The sequence below is a fragment of the Corticium candelabrum genome, chromosome 8 (genome assembly GCF_963422355.1).
Source record: "Corticium candelabrum chromosome 8, ooCorCand1.1, whole genome shotgun sequence".
In the NCBI taxonomy this organism is placed as follows: Eukaryota; Metazoa; Porifera; class Homoscleromorpha; order Homosclerophorida; family Plakinidae; genus Corticium; species Corticium candelabrum.
Window position 1 is genome coordinate 6,877,565 of NC_085092.1, and position 21,401 is coordinate 6,898,965.

The window sequence follows — 21,401 nt, forward strand, 5'->3', positions numbered from 1 at the left end:
GACATGAATGCTTGGTTATACGATTACACTTTCATATATCACGCTCGTTTCCATGCTCAACCGTATGCGTACCGATTCTGTGACATGACGAAAGAGCGAAAATACTGTTGGAAGAAAATGCGGACGTTTTTAATATCCGGGTGATGTTGAGGTTATACGGGTCTTTAGGATGGCGCTTGTTGAATTACCTGACATCTGCACGTGTTTGAAGGTCAGAATGAAAACCGAAATTTTTTTATTTTCAAGTGCATTAAATCTGACGTCCCTAGCTGCATGATGAGAACAAGAGACTCAAACGAAAGTATGTTCGTCTTGTAGAAAGAAACAGGAGACTAGAGACACACATTGCTGAAATGGAATCACAAGTAGAAAGAAGAGGAACCATTAGAGATAGAGATATCAGGTCTTGCATTAGCTTTTTTGTAGAGTTATTATGATAGTTATTGTATAGACTAGTGTCACTGTGTGTCCTAATTAATTAAAATAATTAGTATAGACTTTCCTATCTAAAATACTGAGAGAGACACTGTACAAAGCTGTAAAGTACTTTTCATTCCCGTTTTTAGAATAAAGGTGAAGGCTGATCATTCACAAACCAGATGTGTTAATAAAGGTCTGATTCTTCCAAATGGGATATGTCCATCCAATATGAGACACCTGCTAGTTCTCACTAATAAAAGAGGGACACATCTAGCTCATTTGCTGTACTTGACCTGAAAAATTCAAAAATTACACTTCTCCTTGAGTCAACCATAGAAGGGTGAGTTGCATCATCCAAAGTGGAATACTTTGTATTATTTAATTATAGAGAAACAATCTCATGATACTGAAAATTTATTTGACTTTCAAAAGATAATTTGAAGCCTATAGCACTTCCAGTTATCGATCAAGCCTTCTGCACTTGGCTAGAGCATTTTCACTAAATGTCTAGCACAGCTGTAGACCTAAATAACTTTTTATCATCCTGTGTGTTGAAACTCTGTAGTTGTCTATTTAAAATAGCACTGTTTCTTTTTCTTGGTTCTGCTGCTGTTTTAGCAAGATGGACGTGTGATGGGGCCATTGCAAACAAGCGTGTCGTTAGGTCTCTTATTCACACTTTCTTATATATATATATATATATATATATATATATATATATATATATGTATTTACATGCTAAAGATATAGTGCAAATGCCAAATGTTTTAATTAAGATTAATTAGAAAATATGTATTTTTGCTGTCTGCCAACAAGGAAAAACAAAGGGAATTAATTGAGAGCAATCTTTTTGGGAGATTGAATAGATATGAAGTAAAGAGAGTTGTGTTTACAGTTCTGAGTATACATGAATCAAATGTTCTTGCTGAAGTTAAATAACAGAAGACTCATTATCTTTACTGTACTTATTGTGAGCTGTTGTGTCAGGTTACTGAGGTATTTAAGCTTCAGGTGCTTTGTTGAAGTACTTTGTTAAGCTTCTTGACTTTCTGAAGACAACGCTTTCATCTTTAGGCCTGTAGGCTGGAGGTTTAGTGGGTTCATTTGAACTCCTATTTGGTGTGTCAATGTCAGCTTTTCTGAGTCAACTTCTTTCATACAGTTTTTGCTTATAATGACAGCTTTTGTAGCTTACGAGACCACTATATGTTGCAGTGAGAAAAATTCTTAGTGAAATGAGACCAATTACATCATCAGCATGCAGAAATTATAATGTACGTTTTATAGCATTTGTGTGAATGTAGCTACATGATTACACAAGACATCAAAAGAGAACAACTTTCCTGGCACTGCTGATACTCACATTTGCATTTCACATGACTGCATTTGCATAGAGTTAGGAACTTTAATAAAACTGCAATTTTTGGAACAAATTACAATGTACTGAAGGTGTTAAATAAAGTGTAGACAATAGGCATTTCAAGTGGAGTTATAGCGATATTGTCTAGAATCATATACAATGTGTCTTTAATATAGCAACCTTAGGGTTCATGCAGTTTGTACAATGGTAATTTATATACACATAGATGCCTTAATCATACATGTAAATGTTTCCAGCTGCATGCAATGGCGTCATGGTGATGTCATAAAGTCAGTTTTGGTTATTCAAAGTCTTCTGTTTATGAAGCAGCTGACAACTGCAGACCTGATCTTCTTCAGCATTTGTGATGCCACATCATTTCAAGGACTGTTTTAATAGTGTTCATTTACTTTATAAGATTTGCTATTTGTTCACCATTAAAGGTACTACTAGACATATGAAAGGTAAAGCTATTTTTCATTGTTTTCCTTCAAATCTGCAGCAACTCCTTCACACAGAGCCGTCTTGTCTAGAATATGTACATTCTAAGAGTTTAACTATTTATCTTTTTCTGACTGTCTGTTTGTTTTTCTAATTAGCTTTTTTTGTTCAAGGGTTACCATATGTTGTATTTTACTTAATAGTCAAACTACCAATTGCGTGATGGCTATGTTACATTATCAACAATGCATAGCCATTTTGTATTTTGTAACATTTGTATTTTTGTATTTTGTATCATTGATGTTTAGTGGATTATGCTGCAAAGACAAACATCATCAAGAATGTCATGTTAACAAAGTTCCACAAAACAGTCATTCCCAACTTGACCCGGAGGACATGAACAAGTCAGTGTTGTATTATTTTAATCAGTTACTTACAGCAGCAGCTAAATGCAACTCGTAAGAGTACTGTTCTTTCCTTATACATTCAAAATTACCAGAATATCTTGACTTAAACAAGTAGTCAAGATAAACAAAGTCATTGATGTTGCAACAGTGCATGTGCATTAAAATTGGTTTTTGTTGTCTCGTTATCATAACTAATTGAAGCTGCATTTACACTATTGCTTCCACTGCTATGAGCCTTCTGAAAACCATGATATGATAGCCACACAAAGAAGTTCGAATTTACATGCTATTTCCTTTTCAATGTGCTACTTGTAATATCTATCTGAAATTGTACGAAGTGACCGCAGACTCTGTAGTCATCCAAGTGCCATGTATAACAAATCACAAATACTGCTCTATGATCGGACTGTATTGAGGGTGTGGCACGTTCTTGAGCGTGACAGTCAGACAGCCAGCCACATACTAGTAGTTCATCCCTATGTTTTGTGAGTAGCTACTCGCCAAGTCTCGTGACTTTTACAAAGTCCTGTTTTGTACGGCTTATACCTGAATAATACAAAGGCCCATTTCTTACGGCTTATAGCTGATTTGGAAGTCTCTAAAGTCACGAGACTTGGCAAGAGCAACTCAAAACGTATAGAGGCCTAACTTGTCTGTGGGCTATGTGTTTGTGGGTGGGTGGGTGGCTGGCTAGTTCTTGCCACACTTCAGGAATGTACACCATGGCTCTTGTGTGGCCCAATCACAAAGCAGTATTTTTTATGTCATATCACAGACAATGGACAAAGAACCAATCAGATGTACAAACCATTTATGAGAGGTTTTACCACAACATTGTAATTTATGTTTGTGATTGCCAGGTCTTGTCAGAGATAAACAACAGAACTTACCTGCCTGCAACTGCTAACGGAAATTCAATCACTTCTTGGATTGCAACATTTATACGGGAATCTAACATTACATAACCATGTGATTGTTATGTCCCGGATGTGATTACTTTTGTTACAGTACTTTGATGACTACAGACTATTTACGGACTTTGTGATCACATGAAACAACAGTTGCTTTGTAGGATTTAGATAGATTTTACAAGTTTTAGGTTCCCGGTACTTAAGTCTTCAACTCTTGTAACTAAACATTGAGTTATCAGTACACACTGAAAATACACATGTTTTATATTGTGTGTATGTAAGCAGCAGTGGTGATTTGTGATATTTGTGTTGTGTGGTTTGATGTTTGTTTGCAGCCCTAGCCACATCAACTCAACTACCAGCAACTTCTTTAACTATGGCACCTGAAAAACAGTGTAATTTTCAATTGTTAATGGAAAATGAGGAAGAACTGTGCTCAGGATCATTGCAGGTAAAGTTTAGTCTGCAGCTGTATTTATACACTGTGTGTGTGTGTGTGTGTGTGTGTGTGTGTGTGTGTGCGCGCGCGTGTGCGTGCATGTGTGTGTGTGTGTGTGTGTGCATGCACGTGCGTGTGTGTGTATGTGTGTGTGTGTGTGTGTGTGTGTGTGTGTGTGTGTGTGTGTGTGTGTGTGAGCACGTGCGTGTGTGTGTGTGTGTGTGTGTATGTGTGTTATATGTATGTATGGATACAGGTGGATGAGATGATGCTGTCTGAAGCCATTGCTGCATTGTTTTCGTGGTTGTGTTCGTGCCATGTTCCCACCAGTAGCGTCAAAATGATGTCTGCCACCCAGTTTGGTGGTATTCTCTTGTTGCATGGTTTAGTCTGCAGCCGTGATGCTAATTGCTTGCTCAACAACTTGTCGACTTACATTCAAACAGGTCCACGCCATCCACATATTCAACTCGATGGTAGTTAATTATCTCACTTTTCTTAGACATTGTCCCACTGCAGTGCAAAATGGAAACTCACGCTGTGTTTGGGATAAAGACATCAAAACTGTTATGAGCTGCTCCATGGAAACAACCACCACGTCTTTGTTTCCAACCGATTTATTTCAAGAAAATGTTGAAAGCTCGAGGTGTCTGCTACAGATTGGGTTGGTGTCAGGAATAGGAGCAGTGGCAGTCATATTTGTTTTTGCATTTATGTGTATTCTTCACTTTCACGTGCATGCAGATCGGAATCCTAAGTCTAGATGTCAGGATAAACATACTCGTGCAGTGAAACCAACAGAGGGCATGTCAAGCATAATTGATTCGTAAGGCGATTGATACTTGTTTTTAATTAGTAATTATTGTTGTTTTTTTCAAGGATTGCTAATAGTCAGACATCTGACTGCAATGTACGTGCCAGTACTGTTGAATTCTCTGACTACCAGGTGTAGCATATGCAAAGGATCGAAAGCTTTTTCTGAATGGAAGGTTGCATGCAGTCATAGGACTCACTAGAATGCATGCTCTAGATATTCTATAGCCAGTAAGTCACACCATTTCTACAGCTAAGCTAGAAAATGAAGGTCACAGCTAGCCGTTAAGCTTGAACCCCATCATTATATATTCTGCAGGTAGCCAGAATGCCTTAGTAAATAGATTTGTTATACTTTCATGATTTTTTGCGTTGAGTTGATGACACTAGTATACGTAGAATGTGATCATTTGTGTTTCTAAATTAAATTATTTATTGTATTAATGCAGTCAAGTAGATTGGAAAGTATACGATTTTGTGTGTTACTGCTGTTTTACATGAACTTTGTGTATGCAAGTTGCACACTGTTGTTATTCGAGAAATAAACTTTGAGCAGTTAGATGTCTACAGAGACTGCGGCAGAGCTAGCACTCATCACAACATGCACGCATGCACCATTAGCACAGATTGTCTAGCAATGACAACATTGTGAACTAAAAAGAAATTTGAACACAACTCTAAGCTGTTCTATACCAGAAAACTTTTCAATTGGCAGCCACTTCAGCTCTTCTGGTATATATTTTACCAATTGATTTTAAAGGTGCCGAAATTATTATTATTGATTGACAATATTTGTGCTGTGAGTACAGCAGCTACGTACTGTATTAGTACATATTTTACAGGGTTCGAAAAATCCGGTCGCCAAGTCGCCATATGGCGACCACTTCTAGACGGCTGGCAACTAAACGAACGGTGTGATCGCCAGTTTGGCAACTAGAAATATTTGGTCGTTTCTTTCGTGGCAACCGTTCTGGATGCGAACCTCCTGCTCAGCAGATGTTTGTATGGTGCCACCTTAATTAAATGTCTACCATTTAGTGGCACCCTGCGACGTATGCCGTCTACTTAGCACTTTTGTACATATCATGTAACAATTTATCACCTAGCAATCTATTGCGAGTCGTTGCTATTCTCTGGTGCACCATCATTTTTGTGGACTCTACTGCCTGTACCGATTTCATTGGTTTCTGCCATCAGCTCCAGACAAACCTAACTAAAGACCTACAGGCAGGTATAATTTTCAAACAATCGCGGTCACGCCTATCCTTCATATGCTACACCAACAAATCCAAGTCAACAGCTCTATCATCGACAAGAAGTCATTGTGCAGCAGCTTCTTCCAAATGAAACAAGAAATCCGCAGCCAATCGTAGTTGAAGGTGACGGCAACTGCCTATCTAGGTAACACCGCGCGTTGGGTAGACGTCGTTACAATGAGATAGTTGCGTGTTCTGGATACCTCTTGTTTGTTTGCTCCTCAAAGATAGAGTGTGGCTGCTTCGTTCTTTGTTCTAGTTGTAGACACCTCGAGTTGTCATTTACGAATATGGTACAACTCGTCAAGTTTGATGACACTGTTACAGTTTCCCGGTCATCTGAATTTCTATGTTGTGTACAGTTACATCAATACGTTTGAGTAGCTATAGCGTTCTTTTTGTGTCGTCAGTTTGCGGATTAGCAATTCGAAAGCAATTCTAGCTCGGATTCTGCAACTTCCGCATACGTAACTTTCTCACGCTCAAAGGAATGCGGAGAGAATCAGTAGAAAAGCAAGGTAAAGTAATGTCCTATTGAGTTGTCTATGTATAACAATGAGCAGGCTTTGTTCTTATGTAATTTTCATGCAGAAAATCGCTTGTTTTCTGTGACAAAACTAGAGGTCTTTGAACGTATTTGTTGATGACGCCATCATGCTAGCCTTCGAACCTTTTTCGAACTGTATTTGGTTGGAACACATTGTCAAATAGTTGAACTAAGTTTTCTTGTACTGTTTGAATGTCTAGGTTGCACCATGAACTTGCTGTCTGGTGCCATTTGACATCCTACAGGAATGCAGACAGAATCAGTAGAAAAGCAAGGTAAAGTAATGTCCTATTGAGTTGTCTATGTATAACAATGAGCAGGCTTTGTTCTTATGTAATTTTCATGCAGAAACTCGCTTGTTTTCTGTGACAAAACTAGAGGTCTTGGAAGCGCTTTGTTTGATGAGGCATTCATGTCAGTATGGGACATTTTTCAAATTTTGTTATAAACACATGAAAACCACACGGTAAGAACATATTTACTTACTTTACTTGGTCAGGCAATTGCTCGTCTTTGTTGTTATGCCTTTCGCAATGTGTGTTTTGCCTTTTGCAGTGTGTGAAATAGTCTTTGACTGACCACCAGACATCATGTTCTGTCAATTTAAAACTTGCCGGACATTCAGATTTAGTTAATGGTTACTGTAGTAGATCTATTCATGACAATTATATCATGAGTTGCCACTAAAAATGGTGCCTTTTCTCTCAGAAGCTCTGAAACCCCACCTCTATTTCCAAGCATCACTGATGCTCCATCACTGCCAAGGCCACACAGTCGGGTTTGCAGGTCAACTTTTAAGTCCGAACATAGCTTACATAGAGCCTCTGTGATAGTTACAGCTAGACCATTTTGGAGCTCCAGAATGCCCAGAGAACTGGTATTTACATCCCCATTACAAAAGTACCTGCCATAAACAATTAACTGTTTGGTTACAGACACATGTGTAGTTTCATCAACACAGAGGGAAAAGAATGGAGACATTTGCAGCTGCTGATAGATCTCCATTGAGACAGTTTCACCTAGAGCTCGTACTAATTATTGCATAGTACGCTCAGACGTGTAGCTAGCATTGCCACCAATATGCATGTCACTGAGGTATGTTGCTCCTAGAGATTTGCCCAAATCCAGGAGAGGCATAAAATTTGTAGTGTGAGCAATCTCTCTTGTTTAGGAAGTACATAGCCTTCAGTGCACCTATAGACGCCTTTCTCTCTGCCAACACAACTTTCTCTAGTGCCATAGCAATACCTACATCGAAAGATCATAAAATACACACAGGCACTCTAATTTGAGTTTATATAATTTTATTTAATTCCACCAAAATTTGGACCAAAATTTAGACCAAAATTTAGACTAAATGGTTGACATGGGTGTCTGTCTGACTATTCTGTCGGTTTAGAGAGTGAACAGAAGAGTCGACCGTGTGTCGAATTACTCGTCTGACTACAGAATAGAGAAATTATTTTTCTGACTACAGAGTAGAGAAATTATTTATTGACTGCCAGAGTCGGTATCCTGTCTGTCTGACTATTCTATCGGTTTAGAGAGTGAACAGAAAAGTCGACCGTGTGTCGGATTACTCGTCTGACTACAGAGTAGCGAAATTATTTATCTGACTACAGAGTAGAGAAATTATTTATCTGACTACAGAGTAGAGAAATTATTTATCAACTACCAGAGTCAGTATCCAGTCTGTCTGACTATTCTATCGGTTTAAAAAACGAACAGAATAGTCGACCGTGTGTCGGGTTGTTAGAGTAAACGGGCGCAGCCAAGGCGAGCCCTAGCTGTTATGACGGTCTGGTGGACTACTTCCTTATCGTCTCGTCGGGTGTCGTCGTGACCAATCCGTGCGAGGATTGTCATTTGAGATTTGGATTTCTACAGTTAGCGCGGGATCTCGGCAATCTTAGGGTCAGGGTTACGAAGGGCTAGGTCATATATTCGTTGGGGTGGGAGCGACTATTCGGCGATCTTAGGGTAAGGGTAAAAGTGGGGTTATGTCGTGTATTCGTGGATAGATCGAGGGACCGTCGGTACGGTGTCCGACGGTGTGTCGTCTAGTGAAATCTAATGGGTGTCTGTCTGACTATTCTATCGGTTTAGAAAATGAACAGAAAAATCGGAGTACTCGTCTGACTACTGAGTAGAGAAATTAAATATCGACTGCCAGAGTTGGTATCCGGTCTGTCTGACTATTCTATTGGTTTAGAAAATGAAGAGGAGAGTCGACCGTGTGTCGGATTAATCGTCTGACTACAGAGTAGAGAGATTATTTATCGACTTGTAGAGTCGGTGTCCGGTCTGTCTGGCTATTCTATCGGTTTAGGAAATGAGCTAAAAATCGACAGTGTGTCGTTAGAATAGACGAGCGCAGCCGACGGTCGAAGGCCGAGGCGAGCTCTGTTATAATGGTTTGGGGAGCGAAGGAGAATCGACAGCATAGTCTGGTTGTCTGATTATTAAATTGTTAATTTACTAGAATTTTAAAACTTTTTCCCTGAAAAAAGAAATAGATGTAGGGATTGTATAAAAAGTAATAGAAACAAGATCTATAGATAATATGAACCAAAGCCAGACATCATTAGTGAATCCTTCCAACCCCAAATAGTAAAATGTAGGGGATGTGGGGTTGGAAGGATTCACTAATGATGTCTGGCTTTGGTTCATATTATCTATAGATCTTGTTTCTATTACTTTTTATACAATCCCTGCATCTATTTCTTTTTTCAGGGAAAAAGTTTTTAAAATTCTAGTTTGGTAAGTTTTTAGGAGTGCGAAAGCACAGCCTACTCCATTAATTGATCGCCGCTCTTCATTTGATACAGAAATGACTAGTATGAGACATTAGATCATGCAGAAACATTTCTGAGGGTTGAGGCAGACCTTTTTTCTGACTTCTCCATTGATAATTTGACAGACCAGATACCAGAGTCTTTTTTTATTGCTTACTGGGTAGTATCAAAAGTCTTGGCAAGCATCATACATGATAATTTTAGATGGATTTAATTAGTGAAAGTAATCAGCATCCAACAACGGGTAATTGCAGTGGTTTGTTAGGACAATGCAGTTCTTACTCAGAATTGCTTGGTGATGGTAAATTATAATATCTATGTTTAAATCACATCAACATGCTGCAAGGATTCAACACATTGCTACTATTATGTCATTTTGTGTTGGTGTAATTTCTGATCAGCAGTTAACAGAATGTAATCAGTCAAAGTTTTATGATTGCAGCTTTGTTATGTGTGTACGTTTGAAAACCTTACACAGAACCAATATTTTCTGTCATTTTTGGTTTTTAGTTTGTGACTTTCATTACACATTTATAGACAGTTGTGGAGTTTTTGTGCATACAGTTTTATTGAGAAGAGCGACAAACATTTGACCTTTTTTAATCTTTCCCACTGGTGTCATTTTTTAGACTTGAGAAACAGACTGGATGTGTCCAAATTGTATGATTCCAGGTTGTCTTAGATTTGGTTCTTGTTTTTATCTATGAATAGTCATTCACACTTACCGCAATATCTTTCAGGACATTCCGTTTGTCTGCTTGTTGTTTACCTTGAACAGACAGACGGATGATATGGTGATATGGTTATTGACTTAGTCAATTTGTAGATTGTCTTTTGCAAGACACTGGGTTGATGGAAAGTCATGGCAAAGTTAAGTGCATTTTAACAGAACCAAGAGGCAGCAAGGAAACTGGTTTGTAGACATCTGCTAACTATACTATTAGGCATTGGATGATCATTTTGTAATGATTTATGTAGACTTTGAGAGTGTTTTGCAAGAGTTTTATGACATCATTCAGAGGGCAGGTAGACTCTCAATTGTTAGTCAACGTTATCATATAGTTTGTTACACACAGTGTATCATTTTGTCTGCAAAATTGTTTGGTACAGAAATAGTAAGAGTTCACATTGTAGTGACTTCTCAGTCCAGTGTCTGGTTTTGTGTTTTATTTGTCTCTCTTGTTATAAACATTGACATGACTTGTTTAGTGTTTACAATAATTGTAGACAGCATAATGAGAACTGCATATGTTAAACACTTGGTCATTAATTCTGTTATTTTGGTTTGTTGGCTGGGTTTATGACAATAGATTCAAGCATTTACTTTGTCCTAATTATGTAAACAATGATTTGCTTGCAGTTAGGTTGTAGATGTTTGTCACATTGATTGCATGGAGTTTCTAAAGGTGAAGGAAACAGGTAATGTTTGATCATGTGCAGACTTTTCAGACACTGGCATGATTATTAGAGCCTTTAAGGCTATGAGCACACTAAAGCAATGTACAACTTAGACGTTAAAGCCAGACTTACTATCAAACACTGCAAGGTTTGGCCAAGTAACTTATTGTGATATCTGTGGTATTGTTTATTGGATTTGAAGGCAATTTGACCAAACAGAGAGGTAGGACCTGCATGTTCCTACCAACCAGTTAGATCTTGTCTTGTGTATGATAGCAACTGTGAAAAGCATGACATCTCAATCAGGCACATTTACTTGTTTGTTTGTTTATTTTGTAGTCACTTTTATTGGTTTGTCTATGTTTTGTCTGTTGGTCTGTGTGTCTTTCTTTCAGTCTGAAGGCCTTTGGAGACATTGTTTTTCAATAGTTTTTCAAAGATGCATGCAATGCCAGAGTAATTTTGAACGAACTGTTAAAACAGACCAGCAGGAAGCAACATTTAATGTTAATTTACTGTAAAGGACATCCAGATCTCAGTTCACTAGATACTAAATATGCTCTTATCTGGACACAGTATGAAAGAACTTTCACAGCGACGTTGCAATGAATGAACTAAGTGTCTGCCTGTGTTTTCGTCTGTTGTTTGTTTGTCTGATTTAGTGGTATTTGCTTGTGTGTGTGTGTGTGTGTGTGTGTGTGTGTGTGTGTGTGTTTGTCTATTTGTTTATTCATTTGTTTGTCAGAGTTTTATCTGTTTGATGGTCTTTTGGCGTACTTACCTGTTGCTTGTCTCTCTTTTTACCAGTTTGCTTGCCTGTCTTTTTATTTGTTTGTCTGTTTTTGTTTGTTGTTTAGCTGTCAAATGCTGTTCATTTATGTGTCTGTATGTATATGTGTTTCTGTACTTTTTTCTCTACTTTAGATGAGGCTGATGCTAGAGGTGCATTGTTAATAGCAGTCTTTCGAGGCAAGGTCAGTGAAGGACTTGATTTTGCTGACAACAATGCTAGAGCAGTCATTACGGTAGCTATGCCCTTGCTGATTTACTTAGTATTTAGCTTACAGCTTTGCTTGCTTCACAGATTGGAATTCCTTTTCCGGGCATTAAAGATGCTCAGGTATTATAGAACAAACTTGTTTCTATCAGTTTCTTATCATTTATATTTGACACAGGTAAAACTGAAGAGGACGTATAACTATCAGTATGCTAGCGAGCGAGGTCTTTTGCGAGGAGCTGTGTGGTATGAGACACAGGCATTTTGAGCACTCAATCAGGTACTGTTTAGTTTGCTTGCCAGTTTGCTTGTCTGCCTTTTTGCTTATGCTTGCCTGTTTATTTGCCAGTTTTTCTGTCTGTCACATAGAAATATGTATCGCACATTATCTACTAATCATCAGCATGAGCATGAGTTAGGAAGATACTGATTCAAACATCTTAGTTTACAACTGAATTCAAATGTGGACCAATAGTCTTTTTTCAAACTCGAACAATTTGTTAGGCTGTCTGTGTTTGCTGGTCTGTTTGTCTTTGTCTGTCTATGTTAACTTAAAATTTGAACATTTTGTTTTAAAGTTAGAGCTCAGTATTGGTCAGTTTTCTAGTGTGGCTGTCATTTTTATATATTTCCAACATGAACATTATATATGATGCAATAGCTAGCAGTAAACTACCGTAAAACCAGAAAATCGTGTGGTACATTATATCGTGTGTTTCATGTGGTCGAACTGACATTGCACGAATTGCATCCGCACAACATAAACCTATTGCGCATGCATGAGTCTTTAGCACCTGTTACCCAACAGCATCCGTTTCTTCCATGTCGATCCGCGATTTCTTTCAGCGTATTACGCCAATAGACAAGGGCATATTTGTCCCTGTTCCGGTTAATGTAGAGGAAGAGGCCGCCAATGATGCCGTTGGAGATGAAGATAACGACCTACTAGCTATGGCCGAACGAAGGAAGACGACAAGCCAGCACATGTACAGTGAGGAAGTGAGGGCAGCTATTGGAAAGTATGCAGCCCACCACGGGCCTGCTGCAGCAGCCAGACACTTCACCAGGCAACTGCGCTGGAACATGCCTGAGTCGACAGTCCGCAAGTTCCGTGATTTGTGCAAGGTGGAACTGCAACGCCAAGCAGCTACTTCAACGCATCATGGACCGATTGCCGTTACCACTCTCTCCTAGACAATGTAGACGTAGTCTAATGCTTGGGGACCTGGATCGTGTGGTTCAAGATTACGTAATTAAATTATGAGCTGCTGGATGACACGTGTCGTTGAAGCAGCAGCAAGGGCATTTTGCAGGCGTGTAACAGATGCCTTCTAAAGGAAAACGGGGGCACAGTTGACATCAGTAAGTCCTATGCTCGATCTCTACTGACTTGAATGAAACAGCAAGACTTCCTTCTGTCAAATTCGAGGCGCTCAAGGTTGACTTCTCACGTGAATCAAACAGAAGGTTGCAGAACACAATATTGCACCTCAACTGGTTCTTAACTGGGCTCAAACAGCTGTCCAGATAGTTTCATTGTCACAGCGGACCATGGAGAAGCAGAGAACAGGTAGAATTTCAATCAAAGGAATGAACGACAAACGAGAAATAACGGATTTGCTAACAATTTTAGCTTCAGGCGACAGGTTGTCTTCACAAGTTCTATTTGAGGGCAACACAGAGAGATGCCACCCGACATTTAATTTCCAGAGAAGTGGAATGTGTGGCACACACCAAACCATTGGGCTAATGAGGCTAAAGTTCTACGCGCCATTGACACCATCCTGAAGCCTTACCTAAAGAAAGTCAAGGATCAACTAGGCCTTCCAGAGTCACAGAAAGCATTACTGATCTTGGACGTGTTCCTGACTCATCGAGTTCAATCAGTGCTAGATAAATTCAAGTTGGAGTCTATTCTGTGTGTCTTTTGTTCCTGCCAACTGCACTGACAGACTTCAACCTCTTGATGTGTGCGTGAAAAAGCCCTTGAAGGACCACATGAAGCAGAGTTTTGTGGCATGGTATTTTGACAAAGTTTTGTGTCACTTATCCAGTGGAGGCACAGTAGATACAATGGTAGTTGGTTTGCAAAAACAGTGTTCTGAAGGCATTAGCTGCTCAATGGTTATTGAATGCATTTGATTACTGTGCATATCATCTTGACATTGGCAACGAATTTAGATCAGTTGGAATTGATTTCAGTCTGTGACCTGGTGTTGTGTTTGCTGTTCTACTAGAAATTGACATTCTGTGATAAACATTTGTATGAGTGTACATGGCTGCCATGCAATCGCACAATTTAAAACCGCACAATTTAAAACCGCACAATTTAAAACCGCACAATAGAGTTGAAGGAGTGATTTTGGACAAAATCGCACAATATTATGTACGCACAATTTTCTGGTTTTACGGTACGTTGACGTCTTCAACTCAGTGGCATTGAATATGCTACAGATTAAATTAGTGTAGCAAAAATTGGACGTATTAATTGTCTCTACATAGAGTGATTGGTTGTCAGTCGTTTGGGAGATTTGCTTTGTTAGAGACAACAGGAGCCGAACATTACATGATTGCTGTGCAACAGACAAACATCAATCTGTTTTAGTGTCTTTGTTTGTGCTAGTTGTACATATTTACAGTGGCATACACAGGTGACTAGGGGCTTACAACAAACTGATTGTCAGATGAGGATGTCATAACGCTGACATCACAAAAAGAATATAGTCAAATTTAGAAAAAGTTAGACTAATATGTACTACAGTAGAACTTTGCTAATCCGGACAGCCTTGTTACGCGCTCAACGTCTAGGTGTCCGGATTAGTGAAGTCGTCCGGATTAAAGAAACGCGTGTCTTTTCAGTCAGCTTTCTTTTAAATTGTCGCAGATCCACTTCTTTCTTCTTGATGTCGCCAATTGTGCTTCGGCCTACTCCATACCGCTCTGCGATTGCAGCGTAAGATGTCGGTTCATCAAGAATAGCGATCTTTTTGTCTATTGTCTATGTCTTGTGACGACGTGTAGCCTTCTTGCTCTTATTTTTGCCATGACAGCTTGCCGTTACGTACATCAGACGCAGACATTTTTGAATCACGGTGTCACGGGGATTTGTGCACCCGGTGATTTGTGCACCCTTGCGCTTTGCTCGCAATTCCAGACCGTCGACTTGATGCTCCAGACCTCATGTCGGGTACACATATCACCGGCCATGATGCAAAGCTGCTGGTGATTTCGGACCCCGGTGATTTGTGTACCCTTGTGCTTTCCTCGCTGTCCCAAACCGTGACAACGTTTCAAGCAATTGATATTACTGAATACTCGTCTCTAGGCGTCGTTTTGTAAGTGAAGTCTAGTACGTAACCAAGCAATCTGTTGACCAGCCTGAAGGAGATTCACTCCAACATTAGTTGGAGACGATTGCAGACTCGGCTCCAGGCATAGATGGGTCTACGAGCCTGCAGTTCTCAACTTGCAACTGGAGATTGCTGTAGGAGCATTGATGTGCACTCGTGTATGCCGACTAGAGACTTATGGACGACCTGGTCATGTGTACACACGGACGGACGGAAATCTTAACACAGCTGGCAATTTAAGGTAAGTTTATAGAGAAGATATTGTTGTCAAATGTTTAATTAAGGTTCTAGATTCTGACTTAGTTCACAGTTTCAACTTTGTATATTTAAAGTTGATGTATTAATTGAACAAATTAATACTGAAGCTGTGTATAGCAAGACATTTATCTACATTTAGCGCAAATCCAAGGCTCACTACCTGACAATGTGACACATCTGTCATGATACAAGTTTTCACAGACGTAACACTCTACCATCTTGCCATGTGTCTTTGGCAACAAACACGTGCAGTACAGAGAAATATAAAAGTGACTTCTGTCACATGTTTCCAATGGCTTGTCTTCTTCCATTGGAAAAGGTGAGAGCTCCTCTCGATCCAAACAGTAAATCAGATGTTGTCGCATTTTGGAAATATCAAAATGCTTGATGGTTGCATCATCTCCTAGAGCTGCATGAAATGCATATGCTATTGCAAATAGCCCGCAATCTTTATCATTTTGTTGCTGTTGCACTGGCATTTGTTCTACCATGAGAATGTTGTCTTTGTGAGCCAATTGATAAATTTGTGCCAGCTGTGTTTCCATACAAGGAGACAAGTGTAGGCCAGCATTGCTGTCGTATAGTTGTACTTGTTTGCCAAAGCAGGTTGAAGTCACCCAATGATGACTTCCTGTAAAATGAATCTGAATAGCTGTGCAAAAATGCATTTGTTATTATTACAAACCACATGAATGCTTATAATATTATTTTAAGTGTAGTGTGATGTAGTGTTGTGTTGTGTTGTGTTGTGTTGTGTGTGTGTGTGTGTGTGTGTGTGTGTGTGTGTGTGTGTGTGTGTGTGTGTGTGTGTGTGTGTGTGTGTGTGTGTGTGTGTGTGTGTGTGTGTGTCCTGTCAGTGAGAGGGGTATTTATTTCATACCATCACTTGTTACATGAGCGAATCCGTAAGTCTGGCAAAGGAGTGTTGACTCTAGTCCACTGATGTAGGGAAACTGCTTTAATAGAAGCTGATGAGCAGCATGCATGTGCTTGTCAGTTAGAAAGCCGTCGGCACACTTGCCTTGTATAATACATTTATCAGTTTCATTGAGATCCAGACCATGTATCCACTGCAGAAGAAAATTTTATAACAAATCTTCTGGTTATTGCCACTGGCAAATTCAGTTGACTTACTCTTTGTGAACTCTCGGCAGCTGATGTTAGACTAGACAATGTTTGAGGCATACTTGCTCTCTTATTAACTACCTCAAACAAACTTCTTCCTTTACTGTTATACAGCTTTCTCATATCATATACCCACATGCATAGGTCATCAAGTTGAGAGCTGCTGATGTTGACATACACGTTTTGATATCGAGACACCCTTGGCAGTGAGAGTGCTTTGTCAGTTTCCCAGACCTTAATCAAGTCCACGTCTAGTAGTAATTGCAATTCTGGTGTTATTTCAGCTTTTGCAAAAATCATTGAACTCTTGATGAACAACAGGATTTACTAGCACAAAATCACTAACTCGTTTTAATGTTGGCTTTTTCTCATATGTTCGACAGTCTAGCCACAGAGCCACGTCTACATTGACACTAAGCCAACATTCTTCAACAGAGCTTGTATGTTCAGCAAGCTGCAAAACACAAAGTACATGCAGTAACCATAACATAGCTAATCAATTTGTGCCAGTAGCTAGATGTAAGCATACCTCTCTCTCGTCGTCTTCTTCAGCTTTGCAAGCCTCCCATATTGCTCCTGTGCGCCACAGCCGTAATAGACTTTGATCAAATAGCTGACGTTCTAAATCTGAGAAATTTGGCTTCCTGTTGCCCTTAATCCTAGTAGCAGCTGATTCGTCATCTTTGCTTGTCGCATTAGTCAATTCAAAAGACTTCTGTGGTGTAGTGTAGATCTTCAGCTGACTAATATTAACTTTGCGCTTCATTGTTGAATTAGTTTTGATGCAACGAAGGACACAGCCACCAGATGCAGTCATTTCTATAACTCTGTATGGTCCAAGTCAGGTGTCTTCCATCTTATGACCTTTCGTTGTCCTTTTTAGCATATTTAATTGTAAAACAGTCTGTCCAATCTGGATAGAGTTTGCTACAGCTCCTTTACTTTTTCTGTATTGTTGTTTCTGTCTTTCCTGATTGTTTTCAATGTTTTCTTTCACTCGAGGGAAAACTTTTTTTCTCATTTCCTTTAGATGATGTACTGCTTGCTGCACATCACCCAACTGACTGACAGAAGTAATCTCACTGTTTTCAGCTTCTAAAGGAAACCTAGCTTCTCGCCCATGCATTAAAAAGAAAGGAGAGAACTTGGTGGACTCTTGAACACTGGTTCGAATAGCAAAGAGAGCTGGGTCAAGGAGTTCATCCCAGTCTTCTTCATGCTCTATTACCAATTTTTCAAGGCATCTATGTAGTCATAATACTCTAATTGCAATAGAACTACACTTATCTTCTTATATTGTTTATCTTACTTTCTAATTGTTTGATTTGTTCTTTCATCTAGTCGGTTAGACTGAGGATGATAAGCTGCTGTTATTCTTTGCCTGACATTGAATTGACAATGGAGTACCTTGCACACCTGTTGAAGCAAGCACAGTATAAACATCCAACTAGTAGTACATACACGTACAGGTGAAGCAAAGTTTACATTGGACATACACGATTTAATTAACAAGCACATAGGACATATCTCATACAACCTGGTCATACAACCTGGTTGACAAACTCTCTGCCTTGATCAGTGATAATATCATTTGGTGCTCCATGCCTACAGTAGGCAGTGTACAAAGCCCTGGCCACTGTAACAGCAGTTTTGTCTGATATGGGGAAAGCTTCAACTCATTTACTGAAATAGCATGTCGTTGTTAGTATGTATTGGTTTCCTTGACTTGTCATTGTTAGCGGTCCCATGAGATCAATTCCAACTAGACTCCACACTTCTGAACGAACAGGAATAGGGTGGAGTTCGTTTGACTGCAATTTGAGAACAGAATTCGTCATCTGGCACCTATCACATTTTCTTATCTAGACAACATTAATTGTGCTAGTTAAATTATTTTACAAGATTAGTAGCAAAAAATTTCTACCTGATTTGCGATATCAATGTACTGGTTTGGCCAGTAGTATCTGCTCCTTGTTTTGTCAGTGATTTTAGTTCTTCCCAGATGACCACCGGTTGGATTTACGTGACACTCCTATATCAATCAACAGAGTGATTCTTCACTCATATACGTAGCTATATTTCAAATAACTGCAACTAATTTTTATTATGATGCACTAGCCTGAAAGGCACAATCTTGCTAATTTTTGCTACCAAGTGCCAGTCTGAGTAAACCTGGAGTCTTTGTGTTGTACAACCTTCCATCTTGAACTGTAAAATCTTTTGCTCTTCTTCTAAATGACTTTCGTTTCCTGCTTGGAATATCAGTGTAGTTTGTTCCTCCAGAGACTAGGAACTCTTTGTATGAGTTCACAATGTTTTCCGACCATTGTTCTGCTGAAGTTACAGTATCTACTTCCTACCACATCATTAAAGTAATCGTTGCAATTGTTTAGAGCATTTCTCCAATACTAATGCATGCAGATGTCAATGCTATCTTACTGTAGCTTCTACGTCTGACTCTGCATCCGTCAACTCTGGGTTGTCCATATGGCTCTATCACGCGCGTCCAGACTGAGACAACTTATTACAAGCCAAATAGAAGCATATTAGTGCGAAATCGTAGATACAGCTTCAACTCTACAGTAGATCAACTGTAGCTAACCAAAGAATCAATTCTACGTGCTATTGATACGACCCAAGTAGGAATCCGGACCGTTCGCGAATGGGCTAGCCCATTCGGGAATTCTCATACGGGCTAACCCATTCGCGAATAGGCGCGCGAAATACGAACACGCGTTAGTTCTAGACATGGCTGATCACCGTCGGGACAGCTTCCGCGAATTTCTGCTGACTCTTTCAGCGAAACAGAACTCGCAATTAATTAGTGAAGAGAAGGCTATGCGAATCCGACGAGTTCTGGCGAGTGGAGATGGAAAGCACGCGCGCGTTGACAGCCCTCGTTTCAGATTTTATGTTCGTAGCAAGGGATTCGTAGTAATCGACCTGCCCGTGCTAGGGATGAAAGAAGTTCTTTGTGTGCCTGCACCAAAGGTCAGATGTGTCTGAATTTCATATGTATAATGTTATGCATGTGCATGTGTCGACTGTGTCTGCCCGCCTGCTAGTCTGTTTGTTTGTGTCTCTGTCAGTTTGAGAGTTGAGCAATGATTGAGTTATGTGTATTGTCTAGTTCAGATCTCTGTCTGTCTGCCTGTCTGTCTGTCTATCTGTCTGTCTGTTTGTCATTCAAGGCCAAGTCCATTCGTTAATCTTTGACTTTGCAAGAACTGGTTTGCTTTCACAAATTCCTAGCGTATGTACAAGCAGCGTCTATATGAGAATAAAGTATCTGTCTGTCTGTCTGTCTGTCAATGATATATTGGCAACATTGAAGTCTACTTAACAATCAGCTAACTTGAAACTAAAAGGTCCAAGCATAAGTGACTAAAATCAGCAAAACTGTCACTTAATCATGGTGATTTATATAGATTATTTGACTTTGACATTCTAGGCCAAGTCCATTAGTTAATTTATGACTGTATGTATGTATGTATGTGTGTGTGTATGTCTGTTTGCCTGTCTGTCAACACATATATTTTCAACATTGAAATCTACATACAACACAACTAAGCAAGTCTACTGTCCCTGTCGCACATAACCACTAACAAACTAAACATTGGTTTAGACCGCATTCGCATGTGGGCTAGCTAGCCCATTCGCGAATGGGCCCTTCAGACTTGCCATACCGTTTGCGAATTTTAATATATGGCAAGACTCCACGTGTATGGTAAGAATCTGATATAAACTAGTCGACCAATCTGTAAATTGTTATCATAGAGTAGGAGCGATTTGGACATTGGTTTAGACCGCATTCGCAAACGGGCTAGCTAGCCCATTCGCGAATGGGCCCCCCAGACTTGCCATACCGTTTGCGAATTTTATAGCAAGCTGAATTGGACAAAATTACACTCGCTACAAAAAGACACCGGAATTGCATGCACACAAAAGTACAATGGATTGTGCACGCACGAATGCACTAGAAATGTGCACACAAAACACACAGGAATCGTGCACAGAAAAACACGCTGGAATTGTGCACGCATGGAGAGCCGTTCATTCTAATAATAACTAAGTGAGCGGGTTCATTCTGGATACTCAAGGTAATCTGTGGCAATCAGTGGACAATGAGACAAGGAAAAGAATCATGGTGTTGTCCTACATGGACTTCAAGAGCTGGATTAAACTTTAATTTATGTCTGTTTATTCTTCTAGGTTTATTCTTCTATGACCACGACTATCTATTTTTACTTGTTATGTGCATGTGTATATCTTTTAGAGCACTGTACCTGTAGCGATATGAACCAAAATATATTATTATTATTGTTATTATTATGTCCACATTAGGTCGATGTTTTTGCTTTCGCAAGAGTGGCGAGGTTGGTAAGAAAAACCAAATTACTTTAAAAAGTTACGCATTATTGATAGTTTTTAAATTTCTTGGTGGTTTTGGAGGAATTGTGAATGTGATTAGATTAATATAGAGTTGGAAAGCAGCGTGACATCATTATTTCTCAAATGGGTTATTAAGATTTCGTATTTTTTTCTAACTGGTTTACAACACAAAATGTCGCATCCATATATAGCGTTCGAATATATAGATTTCTGTAATAATTTCTCAGTAAACCGTGCGGCTTTGCGTGCGCGTTTCCAGTGTATTTTTCGTGCCTATTTCCAGTGTGATTTTGTGTGCACAATTTCAATGTATTTTTGCGTAATTCCATTTTTTTACAATGTCAGGGTGCATGGTTTCAGTCTATTTCTTTGTGCGTGCAATTCCAGTGTACGTATACCGCGCACAATTCCAGTGTGTTTTGTGTGATATTTTTTTGTGGGTTATTCGGGTTCACGCAATTTGGGTGGACGCAATTCCAGTGTAACCTTTTG

General features: G+C 39.4%; 2 protein-coding genes and 1 long non-coding RNA gene across 12 annotated transcripts; 2 read left to right on the forward strand and 1 right to left on the reverse strand.

Moving 5' to 3' along the window:
• Nucleotides 1-163: 163 nt before the first annotated feature.
• On the forward strand, nucleotides 164-5,151 carry LOC134183363 (uncharacterized). 3 transcript variants are annotated; one of them, XR_009970486.1, is made up of 7 exons: nucleotides 164-211; nucleotides 270-403; nucleotides 2,530-2,625; nucleotides 3,489-3,990; nucleotides 4,235-4,424; nucleotides 4,481-4,804; nucleotides 4,858-5,151. It is a non-coding gene; the product is annotated as an uncharacterized LOC134183363 (long non-coding RNA). The 3 variants fall into 3 exon arrangements; XR_009970487.1 differs by having other exon boundaries at nucleotides 3,875-3,990; XR_009970488.1 differs by lacking the exons at nucleotides 164-211; nucleotides 270-403 and adding an exon at nucleotides 647-760.
• A 764-nt stretch (nucleotides 5,152-5,915) lies between these two features.
• On the forward strand, nucleotides 5,916-17,930 carry LOC134183393 (Fanconi anemia group J protein homolog). Of its 7 annotated transcripts, none has more exons than XR_009970496.1 (12): nucleotides 5,916-6,381; nucleotides 6,458-6,565; nucleotides 6,639-6,736; nucleotides 6,795-6,869; nucleotides 6,943-7,060; nucleotides 10,216-10,302; nucleotides 10,368-10,415; nucleotides 11,712-11,812; nucleotides 11,872-11,907; nucleotides 11,963-12,064; nucleotides 15,162-15,375; nucleotides 17,548-17,930. XR_009970496.1 is itself a non-coding variant. In XM_062650904.1 (10 exons), exons 5-9 carry the CDS (start codon nucleotides 10,242-10,244, stop codon nucleotides 12,050-12,052), a joined length of 336 nt encoding a protein of 111 aa, XP_062506888.1. In that variant the 5' UTR covers nucleotides 5,916-6,565; nucleotides 6,639-6,736; nucleotides 6,795-6,869; nucleotides 6,943-7,060; nucleotides 10,216-10,241; the 3' UTR covers nucleotides 12,053-12,064; nucleotides 17,548-17,930. The 7 variants fall into 7 exon arrangements, 3 of the variants coding, with proteins under 3 accessions (XP_062506888.1, XP_062506891.1, XP_062506889.1); XR_009970497.1 differs by having other exon boundaries at nucleotides 5,916-6,170; XR_009970495.1 differs by having other exon boundaries at nucleotides 5,916-6,565.
• On the reverse strand, nucleotides 15,446-17,514 carry LOC134183557 (uncharacterized). 2 transcript variants are annotated; one of them, XM_062651138.1, is made up of 4 exons: nucleotides 17,047-17,514; nucleotides 16,527-16,971; nucleotides 16,273-16,462; nucleotides 15,446-16,044 (listed from the first exon to the last, which is right to left on the reverse strand). In XM_062651138.1, exons 2-4 carry the CDS (start codon nucleotides 16,815-16,817, stop codon nucleotides 15,518-15,520), a joined length of 1,008 nt encoding a protein of 335 aa, XP_062507122.1. In that variant the 5' UTR covers nucleotides 16,818-16,971; nucleotides 17,047-17,514; the 3' UTR covers nucleotides 15,446-15,517. The 2 variants fall into 2 exon arrangements, with proteins under 2 accessions (XP_062507122.1, XP_062507123.1); XM_062651139.1 differs by having other exon boundaries at nucleotides 16,527-17,514.
• Nucleotides 17,931-21,401: the final 3,471 nt, after the last annotated feature.

Excerpts from the sequence above, each read along its gene's own strand:
- LOC134183393 (XM_062650904.1), top strand. The coding sequence starts at position 10,242 with ATGGAAAGTCATGGCAAAGTTAAGTGCATTTTAACAGAACCAAGAGGC. Across the intron at positions 10,303-10,367 it reads AAGAGGCAGCAAGGAAACTG|ACTTTGAGAGTGTTTTGCAA; the intron begins GTTTGTAGACAT and ends TGATTTATGTAG. Across the intron at positions 10,416-11,711 it reads TGACATCATTCAGAGGGCAG|ATGAGGCTGATGCTAGAGGT; the intron begins GTAGACTCTCAA and ends TCTCTACTTTAG.
- LOC134183557 (XM_062651138.1), bottom strand. The coding sequence starts at position 16,817 with ATGATTTTTGCAAAAGCTGAAATAACACCAGAATTGCAATTACTACTA. Across the intron at positions 16,463-16,526 it reads CTGCCGAGAGTTCACAAAGA|TGGATACATGGTCTGGATCT; the intron begins GTAAGTCAACTG and ends TTTCTTCTGCAG. Across the intron at positions 16,045-16,272 it reads CGCTCATGTAACAAGTGATG|CTATTCAGATTCATTTTACA; the intron begins GTATGAAATAAA and ends ATTTTTGCACAG.